Source organism: Hipposideros armiger, unplaced genomic scaffold, assembly GCF_001890085.2.
Source record: "Hipposideros armiger isolate ML-2016 unplaced genomic scaffold, ASM189008v1 scaffold_552, whole genome shotgun sequence".
Classification (NCBI taxonomy): Eukaryota; Metazoa; Chordata; class Mammalia; order Chiroptera; family Hipposideridae; genus Hipposideros; species Hipposideros armiger.
Genome location: NW_017731902.1, coordinates 823,849 through 840,297, shown reverse-complemented (window position 1 = coordinate 840,297; position 16,449 = coordinate 823,849). Strand labels below are relative to the sequence as shown.

The 16,449-nt window shown below is 40.1% G+C and overlaps 2 protein-coding genes across 2 annotated transcripts in view; both read right to left on the bottom strand.

The window, feature by feature from the left end:
• The window catches only part of NUP54 (nucleoporin 54), a 43,354-nt gene extending 39,255 nt beyond the window's left edge, over nt 1–4,099 (bottom strand). Inside the window, 1 exon segment of the mRNA XM_019623486.1 lies at nt 4,093–4,099. Coding sequence (XP_019479031.1) covers nt 4,093–4,099 — 7 coding nt within the window.
• Nucleotides 3,643–16,449, bottom strand: part of SCARB2 (scavenger receptor class B member 2) — a 57,366-nt gene continuing 44,559 nt past the window's right edge. The window contains exons 4-9 of the mRNA XM_019623517.1: nt 16,236–16,405; nt 13,527–13,645; nt 12,076–12,149; nt 10,693–10,744; nt 7,962–8,120; nt 3,643–6,332 (exon numbers count right to left, since the gene is read on the bottom strand). Of these exons, the coding sequence (XP_019479062.1) occupies nt 6,294–6,332; nt 7,962–8,120; nt 10,693–10,744; nt 12,076–12,149; nt 13,527–13,645; nt 16,236–16,405 (613 nt within the window). The 3' untranslated portion in view covers nt 3,643–6,293. The remainder of the gene's footprint in view (nt 6,333–7,961; nt 8,121–10,692; nt 10,745–12,075; nt 12,150–13,526; nt 13,646–16,235; nt 16,406–16,449) is intronic.

The following is a 16,449-nucleotide window of genomic DNA, read 5'->3' as shown; positions in this document are numbered from 1 at the left end:
AATTACCGATTCAAAAAAATAATGCTTATAGTGGTGATTGCAAGAGTCCCAGTGAGGGCTCTGATATGTGGGTGAGGACAGCAGGAGCAGAGACTGACTGATGTCAAGTCTCTGATGACTGATGGGATGTGGAGGCCAGGGAAAGGAGGAGCCTAGCAAGAGGCCCTGTTTTCTGGCTTGTACAGTTGAGTAGATTGTGATGCCATTCCCCAGTTATGGGAATTTGGAGAGAAGACAAGAAAAAACGAGTTCCTTCCTTTACTTGTTGTATTTGAGGATATACAGCAGGCCATTTGGGTATGTGAGGAAGAGGTTGAACGGAGGCCCATGTTTAGGTTGTAATTGAAGTCAGAAAGTCAATAGGATTGTCAGAGAGGGAGGTTCAAGTGAGAAGAGGTTGCAGTTGAGCACCAGTATTTAAAAAGTAGCCAGAGAGGTAGGAGAAGACCCAACAGAGCAGAATCACAGAAAATATGGGTAGAAGAGGAGACTGATTGGAAATTAAAAAAAAAAAAAAGAGTGAATATCTTTTTGGTAGGAAGCCTTCCCTGGCCACCCTTTCTAAAATAGCACATTCCACTCCTGTCACTCTGGCTACTTTAGGATTCTTAACACTTACCACCACCTATTTATTTATTTAACCCTGCCCTTCCCTGCAATTTAATGTAAGCTCGTGGGAGGGCGGGGAACTTTGTTTCATTTACTGTATCCCTAGTGCTGGCAGAGTGCCTGCCCCCATGATTGGCCCTTATTCAATGTTGTGGAATGAATGAATGAGTTCCTTGACAGGTCCCTCTTCCTTGCCTCTCCCATATCCATCTCCAAATCCTACATATTTTATCTTTTAAACATTTCTAAAATACTTCATTTCCACTACCATCTCCCTGATTCAAATGATCATAATCTCTTGCCTAGACCAGGGATCAGCAAATGATGGCCCATGAGCCAAATAGGGGCTGCAGCCCATGTCTGTTAATACAGTTTTATTGGAACACAGACACATCGCTTTGTTTACCTGTTGTCTATGACTGCTTTCGTGCTAAAAGAACGGAGCTGAGTCACTGTGACAAAAGGGCTCACAAAGCCAAAACTATTTTCTATGTGGCCCCTTACAGAAAAGTTGGCCAACCCCTACCTGGATGCAATGAGCAGGACTGTGACCTGGAGGTGCATCCTGGCTTGCCTGGAGAATGAGCTTTCTGTGCCTGGGGTTTCCCCTTTCTCCTAGATAGGGTGCTGCACCCAAGCTCAGTCCCAAGGAGCTGGTGTCTTCTTCACTCCAGCAGTGGAGATCGTAACATACCATGGACAGCTGGCATTCCCAGACTTCTATAAACCAGTGGCACCCCAAATTGAAACTGCCTATTGCTCAGCAGCTTGTGTATTCCTCCATGGACAAGACTGCCTCTTCACCCTTGCCCTATAAAAAGGGCGACTAGCAGATGGATATATGTTCTTACTGAGACCAAACAGTGCTCTGGCCCTCAGCTTGCCTCTCCATGGGATGACAGGAGGATGATGGATCTGTGCCTTGTTTTTTCTAGCTGTCCTTGCCCTATATATTTTTATTTTCCAAAATAAAGCCCATTACTTAACCCATGCAGTGTGGCTTTGTGGAATTCACAGTGGAGGCTGGCTGACAGTCAGACTGGCTCCATCTTACATGCCAATGAGGACCCCCAAAAGACACACCTTAAGTCCACAGGGAGCTGAATCCACATTGATTCTCTTGCAATTTATTCACCCTGCAGCTAGAGTGGGTCTTTCTAAACAAACCTTTCTTGTCTCCTATTCCCCACTCTCCTCCACACATCCCAGTTTACAACACTTTAATGGCTTCCCGTTGGTCTGAAAATGAGACAAAATCTTTAACATGGGTTAGTAATTCCCAATTCAGACCCTTGCCTTTCTCTCCAGCATTATCTGCCACACTTCTTTCCTCTATGAACTCCAGCCAAACATTTCCCCAGGCCCTTGTAAACTTTTTTCCTGCTCCTGGGCACGTCCCTTCCTTCTGAAATGCTTTGCTTTGCCTAGTTAACACCTATTCTTCAGTCTTAGTCAAATGTAACTTCAGTGCTGTTCTCAGAGCATTTTGAAACTTAGTTGAAATTTTACGTCTATGATGATTTGGTTACTGTCTGTTCCCCCATGAGACATAAGATCCATATGTCTCTTTTTGGTCACTAGTAGCCTAGTTTATAATGCCTGGGATAAAGAGGCTGGCTACTCAATGAAATTGGTTGAACACATTATTTTTAAGTATAATGTAGAAAGGAAACAGGCCCCACAGACCACATATTGTATGATTATATTTACTCATATATGAAATATCCAGAACAAGCAAATCTGTAGAGACAGAACATAGGTTAGTGGTTGCCTGGAGCTGGGGTGGTGACTGCCAACTGGCTTGATCTTCTTGAAGTGATAATGTTCTAAAATTACACAACTCAGTAAATTTACTAAAAATCAGTGTATTCTACATTTAAAATGGGTACATTTTATGGTATGTAAATTATAGCTCAATAAAGCTTTAAAAATAAAAAAATACATTAGTTGAATAAATGAAGGACTACAGTAATTATTAGAAATGAGACCTACATCTTGTGTTAAATATGTATCCATGTTTCTGGACTTTGTATTTTATATCACTTACCCTATACCATACTTTCTTGATTTTTGTTTATGGGTATGTTTTAATACCTGGCAGTACATGCCACCCCGTATTAGTATTCTTTTAAATATATTTCCTGGATTTTTCTTAATCCTTGATTTGAAATAATTAGGCTTGGTATGTTACAAAGTTCTAGGTGTCTCTATATACCTTTGAGTAAGCAGAAATAAATACAAAGAACTTCCCGTATGACATAAGCCAGCTAAAATCAGATCTGGGGTGCCTAGGGAGACATATGCTAGGGATCAAGTGTCCCTAACACATAAGGACATTTGTAACACTGGGCTAAGATATTTTATGACTGATATGGATTTGCTCTGATGTCAGAAAAAAAATGCAATGCTGTTGGGATGGGAGAGGTTTTAAAGCTAATCTAAAATCTAAATTTTTGGACTAATAGCTTTAGCTCAAATATCGTCAGAAACAAAAGTTCAGTACCTGTCCAATCAATAGCTCTCTGATATTGCCGAGCCCTTCTGGATGGACTTGTCTCTATTTCTGTTTGGGTTTACCTGGAAACAGATCTGAATAAGGATGTTAGTGCAGGTAGACTGGGAGGAAGCAGCAGTGAGGGTGTGAGGAGAGTGAGACAGGAAATGAAGAAATGATAATAGGAAGCAATTTTCACCGTGGGCAATACTAGTTGAAGAACCTTGTAGAATAAGTCTAAGAACTGTCCATCTAAAGACTGAAACATTTTATCAGCTGATTCCTGACCTGGGGGTATTAACTCCCTTGTGCTCCTGAGTGGCTTCCAGGGCTCTGGAGAAAGCCCTGAGGCAGAAAAGCACAGCCTGTGACCTGCCTGAAGTGGGACTTGTCCAGCTGCCTATAATTGAGCTGAAATCAGAGGTTGCCTAAGGGATGTGACTGAGGCCAGCGTCAGACAATAGGGTACAGAGCATCTTTCAAATGAAACTCCATGACAACTGGGCATCCAATGACATCACATACAATTTCCAGTGCAATTTCATATAAACAGGTATTTTTATTAGTGAAATACTTCATTGCATTAAGGATAGAAATAAACATGTCAAGGATCACATGAAATGAACCAACTGTACAAGCTACATGAAGAGCATTTTGGTCAGTGTTTTCTTTAATAGCCACAAGCAATTAACTACAGTAATAATGCTCAGAGGGCCAAGTGTAAAGGTCACCTTTTGCAGAACTCATATCTCCAGCAATTTAAATAAAAATTAGCCTCTCAAAAGCAAAAACCCCGATAGGGGTGAGCTGTATAGTACTTGCTCCATTTGATCATTAGTGAGGAAATAAAGCCTAGTGGAAGAAAGCCTGGAGCTAAAAGTGGCAAAGCCCACTTCCTGTCCTGTGTTCAACTCTCAATTTTCAACCCCCTGAGAGAAGTGAAGTAACCTCGCTCTGTTTGGTTTTCCCCTAAGTTAAGTATCACATACCGGACATCGGAGTTGTGTGACTGTGACAACCATACAGACTTTGGGTGCATTTCCAGGGTAATGGCTTCCAGAGAGTGAGCATGAGAAATAGTTTGCTATTTTCAACCTAAAACTATTCTTCTTAACGAATCTATAATCTCGACTGCAGTTTATGGGTTTGCCACAGACTTCTCAGAAGGAAAATATTAAATGTGATTTTAAGCCAAGTAACTATTAAGAATCATATGCTAATAATATGCTTTTGGTCTCCCTGCCTGCGTGGGCTTCAGTCTAAAAGTGTACATCATTACCTGTTATCACTCATTTAAAAATTACCTCCTCACAGATGATTATATCCTGATAATAGGATGAACCAATGAGGATGCTCTGGCTTATCAGTTTTATCAGTGTGTAAAAGTGGATAAGTAAAATAATAAGATATGCCAATTACCTAAATATTGATCAATTCAAAAAACCTAGATATTTGACGTTATTGAAGACAAATATTTTCAATTTAGTTTTTCACATTTTGGTGATTTGGGGTATCTACAGGTTCTGTCTTAATTTATAGAGATGTTGAGAGTTTAATAAATTGTCCCTTCAAGAAGAAAAGCATACCACATATTGCTTTAGTGTAGACAGAAGGAAAATTGGGGCAAGTAAACTAAAGCGGTTTATTACCCCACACAGGGATATTTGTGAAATCCATGGCTTTTTCTCTTCATTAGTTTACATTAAAATCCCGTTTTAAACAAAAAGTCCTGTAAAATGATTCAGTTGTTAAGAAATTCTATGTGCACTTTGCCAGATAACTGTATAGGTTTCTCAATCAAAAATGAGTATTGAATTTTGAGAATTAAAAAAGAAAAATGCCCTTAAAGATGCTTGAATTCTATGACATATGATGGTTCCCAGTCCTCTGACTTAAGTTACGCTGAAAGCCAAGAGGTCTTCTGAAGAGAGATGGCCCCACTTTTGTCCCAGTGGACCTTTCTTAAAAGCACATTCTGTGCAATATTTTAAAACACGGTCATTCTGTCAGCAAGATAATATAGTCACAGGAAGTATAGGACACATTTTTCTCTATTCAGTAAGTGACAATGAGCCACAAAACATTTAAAGGAACTGAATTTGAGGAAAGAACAATTTATAAAAACAATTTCAAAGTTACCAAAAATGACGGCCCCAGAAAAAAATGTCTCTTCAGTGTAGTCAGACTTCCAGAAATATATGTGCAACTTAGGTTGTGGATGGATTTCCTATATTCATTAATAATTTACAAATAATCGCAATAGTATTGTCATTAATATAGTATCATATTTGACAAGGGTGATTGCAGAGAAAAATGTTACTGATTACATTCTCCCAGGAGCACCTTTCCACGTCAAGATCTTTTCGACTAAAAAAATAACTACCCACAAATCTCAGAACTAGCATTTAGTTCTACTTTATATGAAATATACTTGTCCTCACCCACACTATCTATGCATTCTTTTGACTCACAAAAGTACAAGTAAAAATTCCTCAGGTGCTTATCGCTATTAACTCATAGGTACCTCCCCTCTCCCCCAACCCCAAACCTTTCCTTACTTGATTCCCATCCAGTATGAAAGTGGTCGGAAGACTGACTTATCTTCCTGGAGGAATTATGAACTGACGATTAGCATGAAATGCAATATATAACTTTAAAAGGGGAAATTAGATGCATTTGAATGGTGTACTAAATGATGCTACCATTTTACCCTGGGTTCCGAACTCTTATTTCCTCCTGGGTTTGGGTGAAACGAATGGAGGACTACAACAAAATATTTGTATTTTGAGTACAAAGTTTGGTGAATGAAGCATATCAAAAAAGGTCTGACCAAGTAGCATTAACAAGTGATGCAGAGACATTATAACCACAACAGTGGTCACAAAATTCTGGGGCTACCAGCACCCAACAACAACACACATTACTGTACAATAGTTTATTAAATACTTGCTAGACACATGAAAAACGAAACAATTTGTCAGGGATCCCAGGATTTTTATAAAGCCTGATGGCCAACATATCAGCCTGTTCTTTATAACCTCCAGCCACAACGTTCTCATCACTTGCCGGCTCTGGGTCCATCTCCCTCCTGTCATAACGGACAAGGCTGTGAGGACATGGACAGCCTCCCCACATTGTGGTCCAGGTCAAGATAACACAACACGGCTCCTTCACCAAGCTCAGGCCACGGTTAGGTTCGTATGAGAGGTGCTCTTTCATCTGCAGTTCCCTGTGACTCAGAAGAAAGAGGACAGTGAAGTTAGGTGTTCATGTCAGAAACTGCTGCCCATGGAACGGTGGAGGGATGGGAAGGTGGAGGAAGGGGGAAGAAAAGCTGATAGGAAGTCCCACGCACCTCTCTTCCCTTGGCCTGCTGCTTCTTGCTCTTCCTTTAACATTCAGCCCTCACCCTCTCAAGGAGGCCTGCTCTGACCATCCCAGCCCAGATGCTGGAGCAGTCCCCTTCCCTGTACAGACCCAGACTATAACCCTCATCACACTCGATTGAATTTGCCTTCTTCCTGGTTTGACACCTACCAGAGAACAATGTCTTGGAGGTGGTGGTGGGTGCTTAGTAATTGCTTGCTTGCTGAAAATGTGAAGATGGTTAATTGTAGGAGTAGTGATAACATTTACAAGGGCTTTCATCTGTGCTTATGAAAATCTCAGTGGGTGTCCAAGGTCAGACTGGAGGTAAGATCCACAGGTAGAAATGGCAAAACCGTTGCCTTACATCAAATTCACGCTAATGTGATGGGCATGGGTTAAGAGACATACTGGAACAATGTGGAAGACAGGGAAATTTGGGCTAATATGAGTCAGATGGTTTTAACCTATTTCATTTCATATTTCATATGTGTCTAAGATACTTAGTTGAGACAGCTAGGGGCAAAAAAAACCAAAGCAAACCAAAAACACAAAAACCTTTGTTGCAAAAAGGAAAGCTGCTGAAAATTTCAGAAAGGCTCCTATAGAAAAGGCTCATTGAAGGTAGTTAAGACCCCTGGGTTGGCCTGCTGGTCACTTAGGGAGGTCCAGCTAACTCTGTTTATCCCATCTCTTTGGGGTTGTTCCCATCCCTCTAGGAAAGTAACTACAACCCTGTGTTAATCATTTATTATGCAATGATCACTCAGTAGTAGGTATCCTCCAATAACATATCAGGGACTCTTTCCAAGCAGGTTTCTGGTTGCCTTGCTCTATAATCTTATGGCTGTTTTATCATATAACTAATGTTTATTGAGTTCTTACTAAATGCTAACACTGGGCCAAGTGCTTTATGTTTACTATATCATCTAATCTTCACGAAAAACTCCTAGGGGTCGGGGGAAAGGGTCTAGTATCATCCCATTTTATAGATGAAGAAACTAAGGGACAGTTTCTAGGGTCATACAGCTATTAAGTGGCAGAACTGGGATTTGACCTAGCCAGTCTGACACCAAAGCCCAGGTGCTTGGCTGTTATCTTCTTTCAGATTATTTTCAAAGATATAAAGGTTACTCCCAGGGATGTTTTCTCATCAAGAGAGCCCCAGACATTGGACAGTACCGTTCTATCACTCTTCCTTTTTTTTTTTTTTTTAGCTGAGCCATCCCGCCACCTGTTGGCAGCTCACGGCTGCTCAGCTCGGGCTGACTCGAACCACTGTTGCTCAGAGCTCAAACTCTTGAGCGAGCTCTTAACCAACACTCTTCCTTTTTTGACAAACTTCCCTTACTTCTCATTTGGTCCAGCAGTCATATAACCATGAAATCACTGTGCCCAGCATAAAACCTCAGAACCCGCCTTAGTGAGCCAGCTGACAGCTCCTCAGGTAAAGTTACCCACAAAGAAAGAAATTCCTCCAGTCACTGCTCACCTCATCCACGGATCTCTGTCCTCGGCATGCAAACCAGGTGAAGATCAATCCCAAGAAGACACCCAGCGCCATGACAATGTAGGGTATGTTGGTGACGATCATAGTAGTGTTAACCACGGACTTCAGTCGACTTGCAGTCTCTTTATCAATGAGAACACTCTAGGAGGGGCAAGAAAATAGTATTGCTTTGGTTACTAAATATCCGGTGTGGAAAGGTTTTTTTTTTGCTGTATCTTCCTTCGAAATCATTAAACCCAACTTGGGTATGTCCTTCTTTTAGCAAACCAGAGATACTGAATATCCATTTATAAATTAGCATCACTAGAGGGTGCATTTATTCATTAACATCTTCCCTTTGCTCCTGAAAATAAGTTTTACTCTCAAAATATGTTGGAAGGAGGATGGAAAAAGTATTCAGAAATACTAAGATGATATCATCTTTTGTTATATCAGACAACTCCAATTCATTCTTCAAAGCTCAGCCTAACTTCCTACCGGTTTTCTCTGATCTCCTCAAGCCTGGTTCAAGGCCCCAGCTCATTCTCTAAAATCCTTCATCACTGTCTTCTCACTCTGCATTGTAACTGTCGATTTACATGTTGGTCTCCTTGTGACTGTGAGGTTCTCAGAGGCAAACATTTTATTTCAGTCACCTCAACACTGGGTATAGCACCCTGCACACAGTGGATGCTCAATTAACATCAGTAGATTAAATACATGAAACATTGTAACAATGGTATGTAGAAAGTATAATTTCTCTCTTGATTATATCTATACGCATCAGAGGTCTCCACAGAAAGTGTTCAAGGGAAGACTTGAGGCTAACCAGAGTTCCAGAGGGAGTTATAACAAAGGAAATGTTCTAGAATAACACTTTCTGTATGAAGGGCAAAGGTATTAGTGCCTTAACCTGTCATGGATGAGGTATGTGAAAAGCTTAATTACAAAAATTATTAGCAACAAATGGAACTTTGCACTTAATTCAGGCTCAGTTTGCATTGGGTTGAGGCAGGGGATGGGGATCAAGGGTTGTTTTTTCCAATAACTGGCCAAGGCCCATCAAGGTCAAAGTCTCCTTGTCTGGAAGAAAGGAGTGGGAGAGCAGCCTCCAAGGTGACATCCAGGGCTCTCTGGGCTCAACTGGGTCGTTAACAAAAAAAAATCAAAGCAAAAGTTCGAGTGGAAGGGACTTCAAGTATGCTGCAACTATAAACATAAGCTCACAGGGCAGGGCCATTCCTCGTTTTCAAAAAGCTCTGTTTTCATACCCTTCCCCACAAATAATAATGATGACCCAGGAGTAAATGCAATATAGGTCCTATAAATTGACAAACATTGCCTGGATTTTACCTATGAAACAATAAGAGCCTTGTCTTAGCAATGTAATCACAAACTCTTCAAAAGTTTATAAATGTGGCCACCAATATATTACTAAATTTAAAAAAAAGAAGGATATAAAACTATCTACAGTATGGTCTCAACTATGTAATACTAAAACCAGAAAAATACTGAGGCAACATAAGCAGATGTCAACTGCATTTCTCTCTAAGTGATAAACTCATCAGTGGTTCACTTTTTAAATATATTTTTTAATTTCCTATGGGTTCTATAAAAAGCATATGTTAGTTTTACAAACTGTAAACCATTAAATTTTTTTTTATTAGAAAATTTTTTACAACACATTGTTGAGGAAAATAAAGCAAGTTAAAAACATATCAGTCTGGTTTTGTGAAAAGTAATTTTAATGTTCCTTCTTCTTGCTAATCTCTGTTACTAAATTTTCTACAAAGAACAAGTACTTTTAGGAAAAAGAGACAAATAATATAAACTTTAACAAATGCTGCTGTTAACAACAAAAGCCAGCCAATTGAGAATTTACTCAGGGAGAAAAACCCTGCAATTTTCCCCTCAAGACTGGGTGGAAGAGACAAAACTACAGTAAATATGACATGTGATTCATAAAAAAACATCACAGGTGCTTTAAATAGTGAATATTTTCTGAACTTTCAGAATCTACTTTTATTTACGAAATTGAAATTTGCACCTAACATTTAGAGATAAAATTTCTGTGGGCACACTGTGACAGAAATATTTCTTCAGGGAAACTCCTTTTGTTTGAAGTAAGACAGGATCTGTTTCCTGTAATTCATGATATATGCTCATAGGTGTGTTTACCAGAAAGTAGAAAAAAAACTCTATGCTATGATGAAGGCTGAAGCAACTATGTATCACCGAAATCAATGGACATGTATCACATTTTATTTAACCATTTCTTTAACCACCTCACACAACTTTTTATTAATGTTGCCAGTCATTTTAATTTTACTCTCTTTTCCTCCTCCTCAACTAAGGAATGGTAAAATGATGGCATTTTACAAACTGGCAGGGTTTCAAAGAGGAGACACAAAGAAAGGTTTAATTAGACATCTCTCTGACAATGCCCGAAACATTGTCTCACTGACCTTTGCATTTTGTTTCTTACATAACTGGCTTCCCAGAAGGAAGTTTCACCCCAACATGTACTTGAGAAAGGACATTCTCTTTCTGTCATTTCCAAATCTCAGACATAGGTGGCTTTATGCAAACAAATAAATTTCTGAGGACAAACAGGTTTCTAAAAATCACCCTTCCCCCTGTCTCACATCTTAAATGACACACAGCAGACATCATAATGGAAGATTCCCAAGCTTGCACAGGTAAAACATACTGGTGGCTCCCTCCCAGGACTCACCTCATTGACATGCATCACCGGGAAAACCATGGTTCTAATGTTTCCCGTTTCGCTACAAAGACAAAAGATGAGATCGTTTTATAGATATCTTCATTGCGATGGCACACTGGTCTGGAGAGACACGTTTATATGAAAATCCCAACACACTTATTTCGTTAAATTACTTGAAATCTATGCGGATTTCTTAGTTATCTTTGCAAACATATTCAATCTGTCAGTCTAGAAATTCCAAGTGTTGCATGTTTATGTAAACTGTTTTTATAAACACACAAGATGCTGGAAACAAATTCACCCAAGTGATTACTTTTCTCCCAACAGTTATCAGAATGGGGGTTATGGAGGGCAGAACAATGCTGCCAATCCTCAGAAGGATTTGTAACCTGGCTGCTTGGTATTCTCTTCACAAGAGCCTAGAGCAATCTCTTACTAGCATTTACCATGCATCAGCTCTGCCCTGGTGTTTTGGGGACGTTATCTTATTTAATTCTCACAATAATCGCATGCAGTAGGTATTACTGTCCCAGGTTTAAGACAAGGAATTTATGACTCAGAGTAATATGCCCAAGACCAGCATGAGTAAATGATGGAGCCAAGACAGTAATTCCATTTTGATTCCACAGCTCTAGATCTTAACTACTAAATTACACTGCCACACAAGTGACAAAATTCATTCTTGCAAAACACATTTGCTTCCTAGAAAGATCCATGACACGTGGGGTTCAATCTGGCAAGTTTGATGGGGGAATCAACCAAGTTTTATAGATGAATGCATGCATACATACATACATACATACATACATACAAAGAATAGTTATATATGATGTATAGTTTTACATCCTGTTTTTCATTCAACATTAAGTCATGAGCATTGTCTCATCTCCCAACAATTCCCACTGAAAAGTTTGAGCACGTGACTGTATTTAGGAATCCTAATGAAGTAGTGGTTTTTAGATGGAGCATGGGAGGAAAGGCTGGACTCAAGGGACCATTTTAACTGTCCTAGTGGAGCTTGAGGCTGACCCTGGCTGGGCAGTGAGAAGGAAAAGAAGGGAGGCCACCAGACTCAAGGTGAGGGAAAAGCTAACTGGAGAGGGTAAGAGCAGACTGTAGCCTTCCTAGCTGTGGGAGGAGTTATTTAACCTCTCTGTGCCTCATTTCCCTCATTGGTAAAATGAGAATAATACAGGGTTATTGTGAGGCATAAATGTGTCAAGTACTTAGAAAAATGCCCGATCCATGGAAAGCACTCTCTCTATAGTTGGTTAAATAAAATAAGTAAATTCCAAGACCAAGGCAGCCTAAGAAAATGCTGGCCATGCCTCATCCCTGAAAGGTGATGTAGCAAAACTACCCTTTGTCTCCGGAGAAAGAAGCAACACTTACATGAAGTCATCTAGTTTTTCCACATAGACGTTGATTTGGAACCTCTTGGCTGCTCTTAGGATAACACCAGTCAACTGCAAATCAGGGAAGTGGAAAGAAAACATGATTAAAACCACAAACACACGTTTATGTTTTTCAATAGAGCACCATTTCTGTGTGGTTCTGATAAACAGAGTGACCACTACCATGTTTGATATGCACAGTGGGTGGAACAAGGGAAAGTTGACCCCAGAACAGAATGGGAACTGTGGGTTATTTTAGGAGCCCGGTAGATCAATATTTCTCAAACTTTAATGTGTATGAGAGGTCTTGTTCAAATGCAAATTCTAATTCAGTAGGTCTGGGGTGGGGTCTGAGATCGGACATTTCTAACAAGCTCCCAGGATGTTGCCACTTTGAATAGCAAAGCTTTAGATGACCACAGGAGATGGGAGACCCAACAGATACCCTGTCAGAAGGACAGCGGTCACTGCTAGAGAATGGTACCCAAGTATGGTCAGGGCCCACCCAGCAGGAAAAGCAGTTACTATCATCTTCCCCATGGCAGCTCCAGCTCTGCATGAAGGTTATGGGACTGTGGCCTAATCCTTGGTAACAAGCACCTGCTAATAGTCTGACTGATGAAAAAGAACTTACTGATGGCTAAGAGAGAAAAGGAAAAAAATTGCACCTGATCTTAGTCACAAAAAATAAGACCACTGATTTCTCAGATACAAATGCAATGAGTATAGCTAAGAGTGAAGTCCCCATAAATTGCCGGGCTAAAAGAATGTTTTTGCGGTTCTTTTTTTATGTCATGGTTTCAAAGGCCCAAAAATAAAGATATCTGACCTTTAATTCAGTTCCTACAGTGAGACGCTGTCACATTGTGAAATAATACTCACATCCTTTTAATATGGTTTTCGTTTTTCTCCTCTAGGAATATAGGATTCAAGTGTATGTATATTTGATGCCTTTTTAAATGAATAATGTAAAATAAACTCTCAAAAGTAATTGTAGGAAGGGGTTTGCCAAAAGTGACTGAAGCTAATCTATATATTTAAATTTCAACCAAAACATTTTTGGCAATAGGCAGGGGAATGTCTTCCACTTGCTGACCTGTGCCCCAATGGGAGCAATGTATGTATGTTCAGGTCTAAAGCTGGTGACAACAGATCGACCAGGTTACCTGGGTCCAATCTTAGTTGTTTCCAGTGATGGGACTTTCACTGTTGCTTTTTTGTTAAAGCAGGTGTGCTGGTGTTTCTGCATATCAGACCCACAGAATTCAGCCTTCTAATTACAGGGCTATGAGAGTATGCATCACATTGCATTGAACGGAGTTTCCTTCACTTGATCATATATGAAAGGAAAATAGTGTATTTCCTGAGACTGCTAAGGTCTAAACCAGTGAACACTGTACAGACGGAAGGAAACACATGCTCTGTGACCAGGCAGGGGCATGTACTTACAGGATTGATGTCCACAAACGTCTCATGATAGTCCTTATTTGGGTGCATGCCTTCTATGGCAGAAACAAACTTGTCATCTGCTTGGTAGAAGTGTGGGAAAGACAAAATAATAGGTGCACCTGTGTTTTAAGGAAAACAGAAATGAATAATGGGATTCTTAATAGTCTAAGATGATTGTAAAGTTCCTGTCTGCAAACCTGGTTCCTAAGGTGGTGACAGAGCTATACATAAGTAAACCTGGGTGGGAGAGGGCAGGCTAAAGTTCCATTCTACACCTCCTAGTTCAGGATTCATACTTCATTTTCTGATAGCTCATTATTTTATTTCACAATATACTGGGGGTGCCAAAAAAATTTATACAAGTGGACACTTTGGTCAACGTTGCTCAAGCAGTAGTTTGCCGTAATCAGAAGTGTCTGGATGCTGATGGTAACCACTTTGAGCACTTTGAGCACCTCTTGTAATTGCAGAAGTCAAACGTGACTTGTATTCATCTTTTATTATCGACATATACTGATTATTACAATTTTAATAAAGTCTTCCTTTCTTAAAATGTGTATACATTTTTTTGGCACCCTCTGTATATTGAAGTCCTGGCTAAATTGCCTATTCTTCAACAAACATTTACTTAATGTATAAAATGTAAATCCTTTATACACATTCTTTTAATTAATGTTCCCAACAGCTCTATTAAGTTAGAACTATTATCTTCATTTTGCATTTGAGGAAAGTGAGGTTCAGAGAAGTTATAAAAGTCAGCCACAGGGACATCCAGCTATCAGGTAATGGAGGCAGAATTCTATTGGAAGTGAATAAAGGATGTTTCATTTCAAAGCACTTGTTTCAATTATCATTCTCTACCAGTAAATGGGCTTTTTTTTTTTTTGGTGTGTGTGTGTGCTAGCTTTTCTGGTTTTGTTTTACCTAAGATAGGCTTTGTTCTCCTGCATATGTTGACGCAGGATTTTTTAAGACTTTGCCTGGTCCTGCTATCTGCCCAGCCTCTGACTAGATCAAGGTCTGCCCACATGAAGACTCTACAGTCACCTTTAAAAAGTATTTTTTTAAAAATCTATTGAGGGTTTAATAAGGGCCAGACACTGTTCTGAGTATTTTACATCCACGATCTCCAACCTTCACACAACTTCCAAGAAAAGTTAGAATCACCCCCATTTTATGGATGAAAAAACTGATGCCTGGAACCCTCCTTAACCAACTTGGCCAATGTGCTAACAATTAGAATAGGACTCAAACCCAGAGCTACCTGACTCCAGAACACTCACTCATCCCACTACCCAAAATGTTCCCCTAGAGAATTCAAAACACTTGAGGATAATCCTGGAGAGTTTAACCTTTCAGGCCACATTTGGGAATACATAAGGAGGCAGGAGGGGAAAAAAATGTAGCAAGAGGTTTGACTATTGCAAAGCAGAATCTTTCTATTGACTCTGACGTCAACTTCTTGAGGAAGCAGAATGTTCATAAAACAAGAAAAGTACGTCTACATTTGTGTCTCGGGCCAGAGGCACCTGGGCTGGGTGGGCAGGGCTCTATTTCAGGACTATTCACCCAGGAGGACAGATGCAGGAACCTGTTTCCAATTTACCTTTGGTCTTATCTCCAGGCACGGGGTGCTGTGTTCCCTGGCACAGTGTTTCCCAAATACGTAAGCACTACCTTCATGAGAATTATCGGGGGTTCACGTGAAAAAGACATTCTGGGGCCCTAGTGTGTGGGCCCTGGGGCAAATATTTTTAATGAGTCTCCAGGTAATCCTGATGCGAGGCAGGGTTTCGGAGGCAATGCTCCATCAGACAGATAGGGCGGATGCTGCTGACTTCAGGTTTATCCCAAACGGAGATTTTCAAACCAGTTAGGCAAGAGGGCAAAAGTTAACACCCTACTTTATTTAGGAGAAAAAGACAACTTTATTCAGGAGAAAGGGGTTAGAAAGTTTCTCAAGAGAAACTGTAGAGGAATTGTAACCTAAGAAGAATCACTATATGAATATGAGGAGACCCTGGTTTCAGCAGGGACTTTCTGAGAGACAAGGATTTTATAAAAACCATGTTGCCTCTCTGATCCCTGGTTTCCACAACTGTAAAAAAAAAGGCCACTGGATGTCTCTCTAGCAAAGCTACTGTGAACAATTATGCAACGTATGATTGTTAAAACTAGTCCTCAAGATGAACATGCTTTTGTTAGCCGTACCCCTGATAATTCCGCCTCATTCATGGAAAGGAGCAGAGTAATCCAGACCTTAAGAAACACTGCGAAATGTGCAGTCAGGGTTTAAAACTCACTCTGCTTCCAAATCACTGAGAGTCTTTACCAAGATGCTGTACTCTCTCATTACCAAGTTCCCCACTTTCTCTTTTCAGCATTGTTTTGCACATGAAACCAGTTAATGCTTTACATGTGTTAACTATATGTAAATATGTAAAGCCCTTAAAACAGTGACTGGTACTAACTAGGAAGTCCTAGTAAACAGGAGCTATTGTTACCATTAAGACTGTGAAACTACTGCCCAGAAAAAACACACCATGGCATGCTAGCAATAAAAAGCATTACAGGGGAGCCAATAATTTTTTTACCATTCAATAGCCATGTTACAAAACACTGTTGTTGAAAGGTCAGAGTCATTCTTTCTGTTGGGCTGAAAAACACCCATCCTGCCTTCCAAACACTCATTATCAGGTCATCTCTTACCATTCTTGCAAACGCTGACATTCAGAACCCCTGAGCCCAGGCAGTTTCCCGTAGGTATACAGAAGCCGGCATTGTCTGAGGTATTGGCTAATATTTCTTCAGGCACCGTATACCGATAGGCGGGCAGTCCCTCTATGCTCTCAAAGTCACTGAAAGTTATATACACTGACCTGTTAGGAAGTAAGAACAAAAAGTCAGTGTGGGCTCCGGTCAG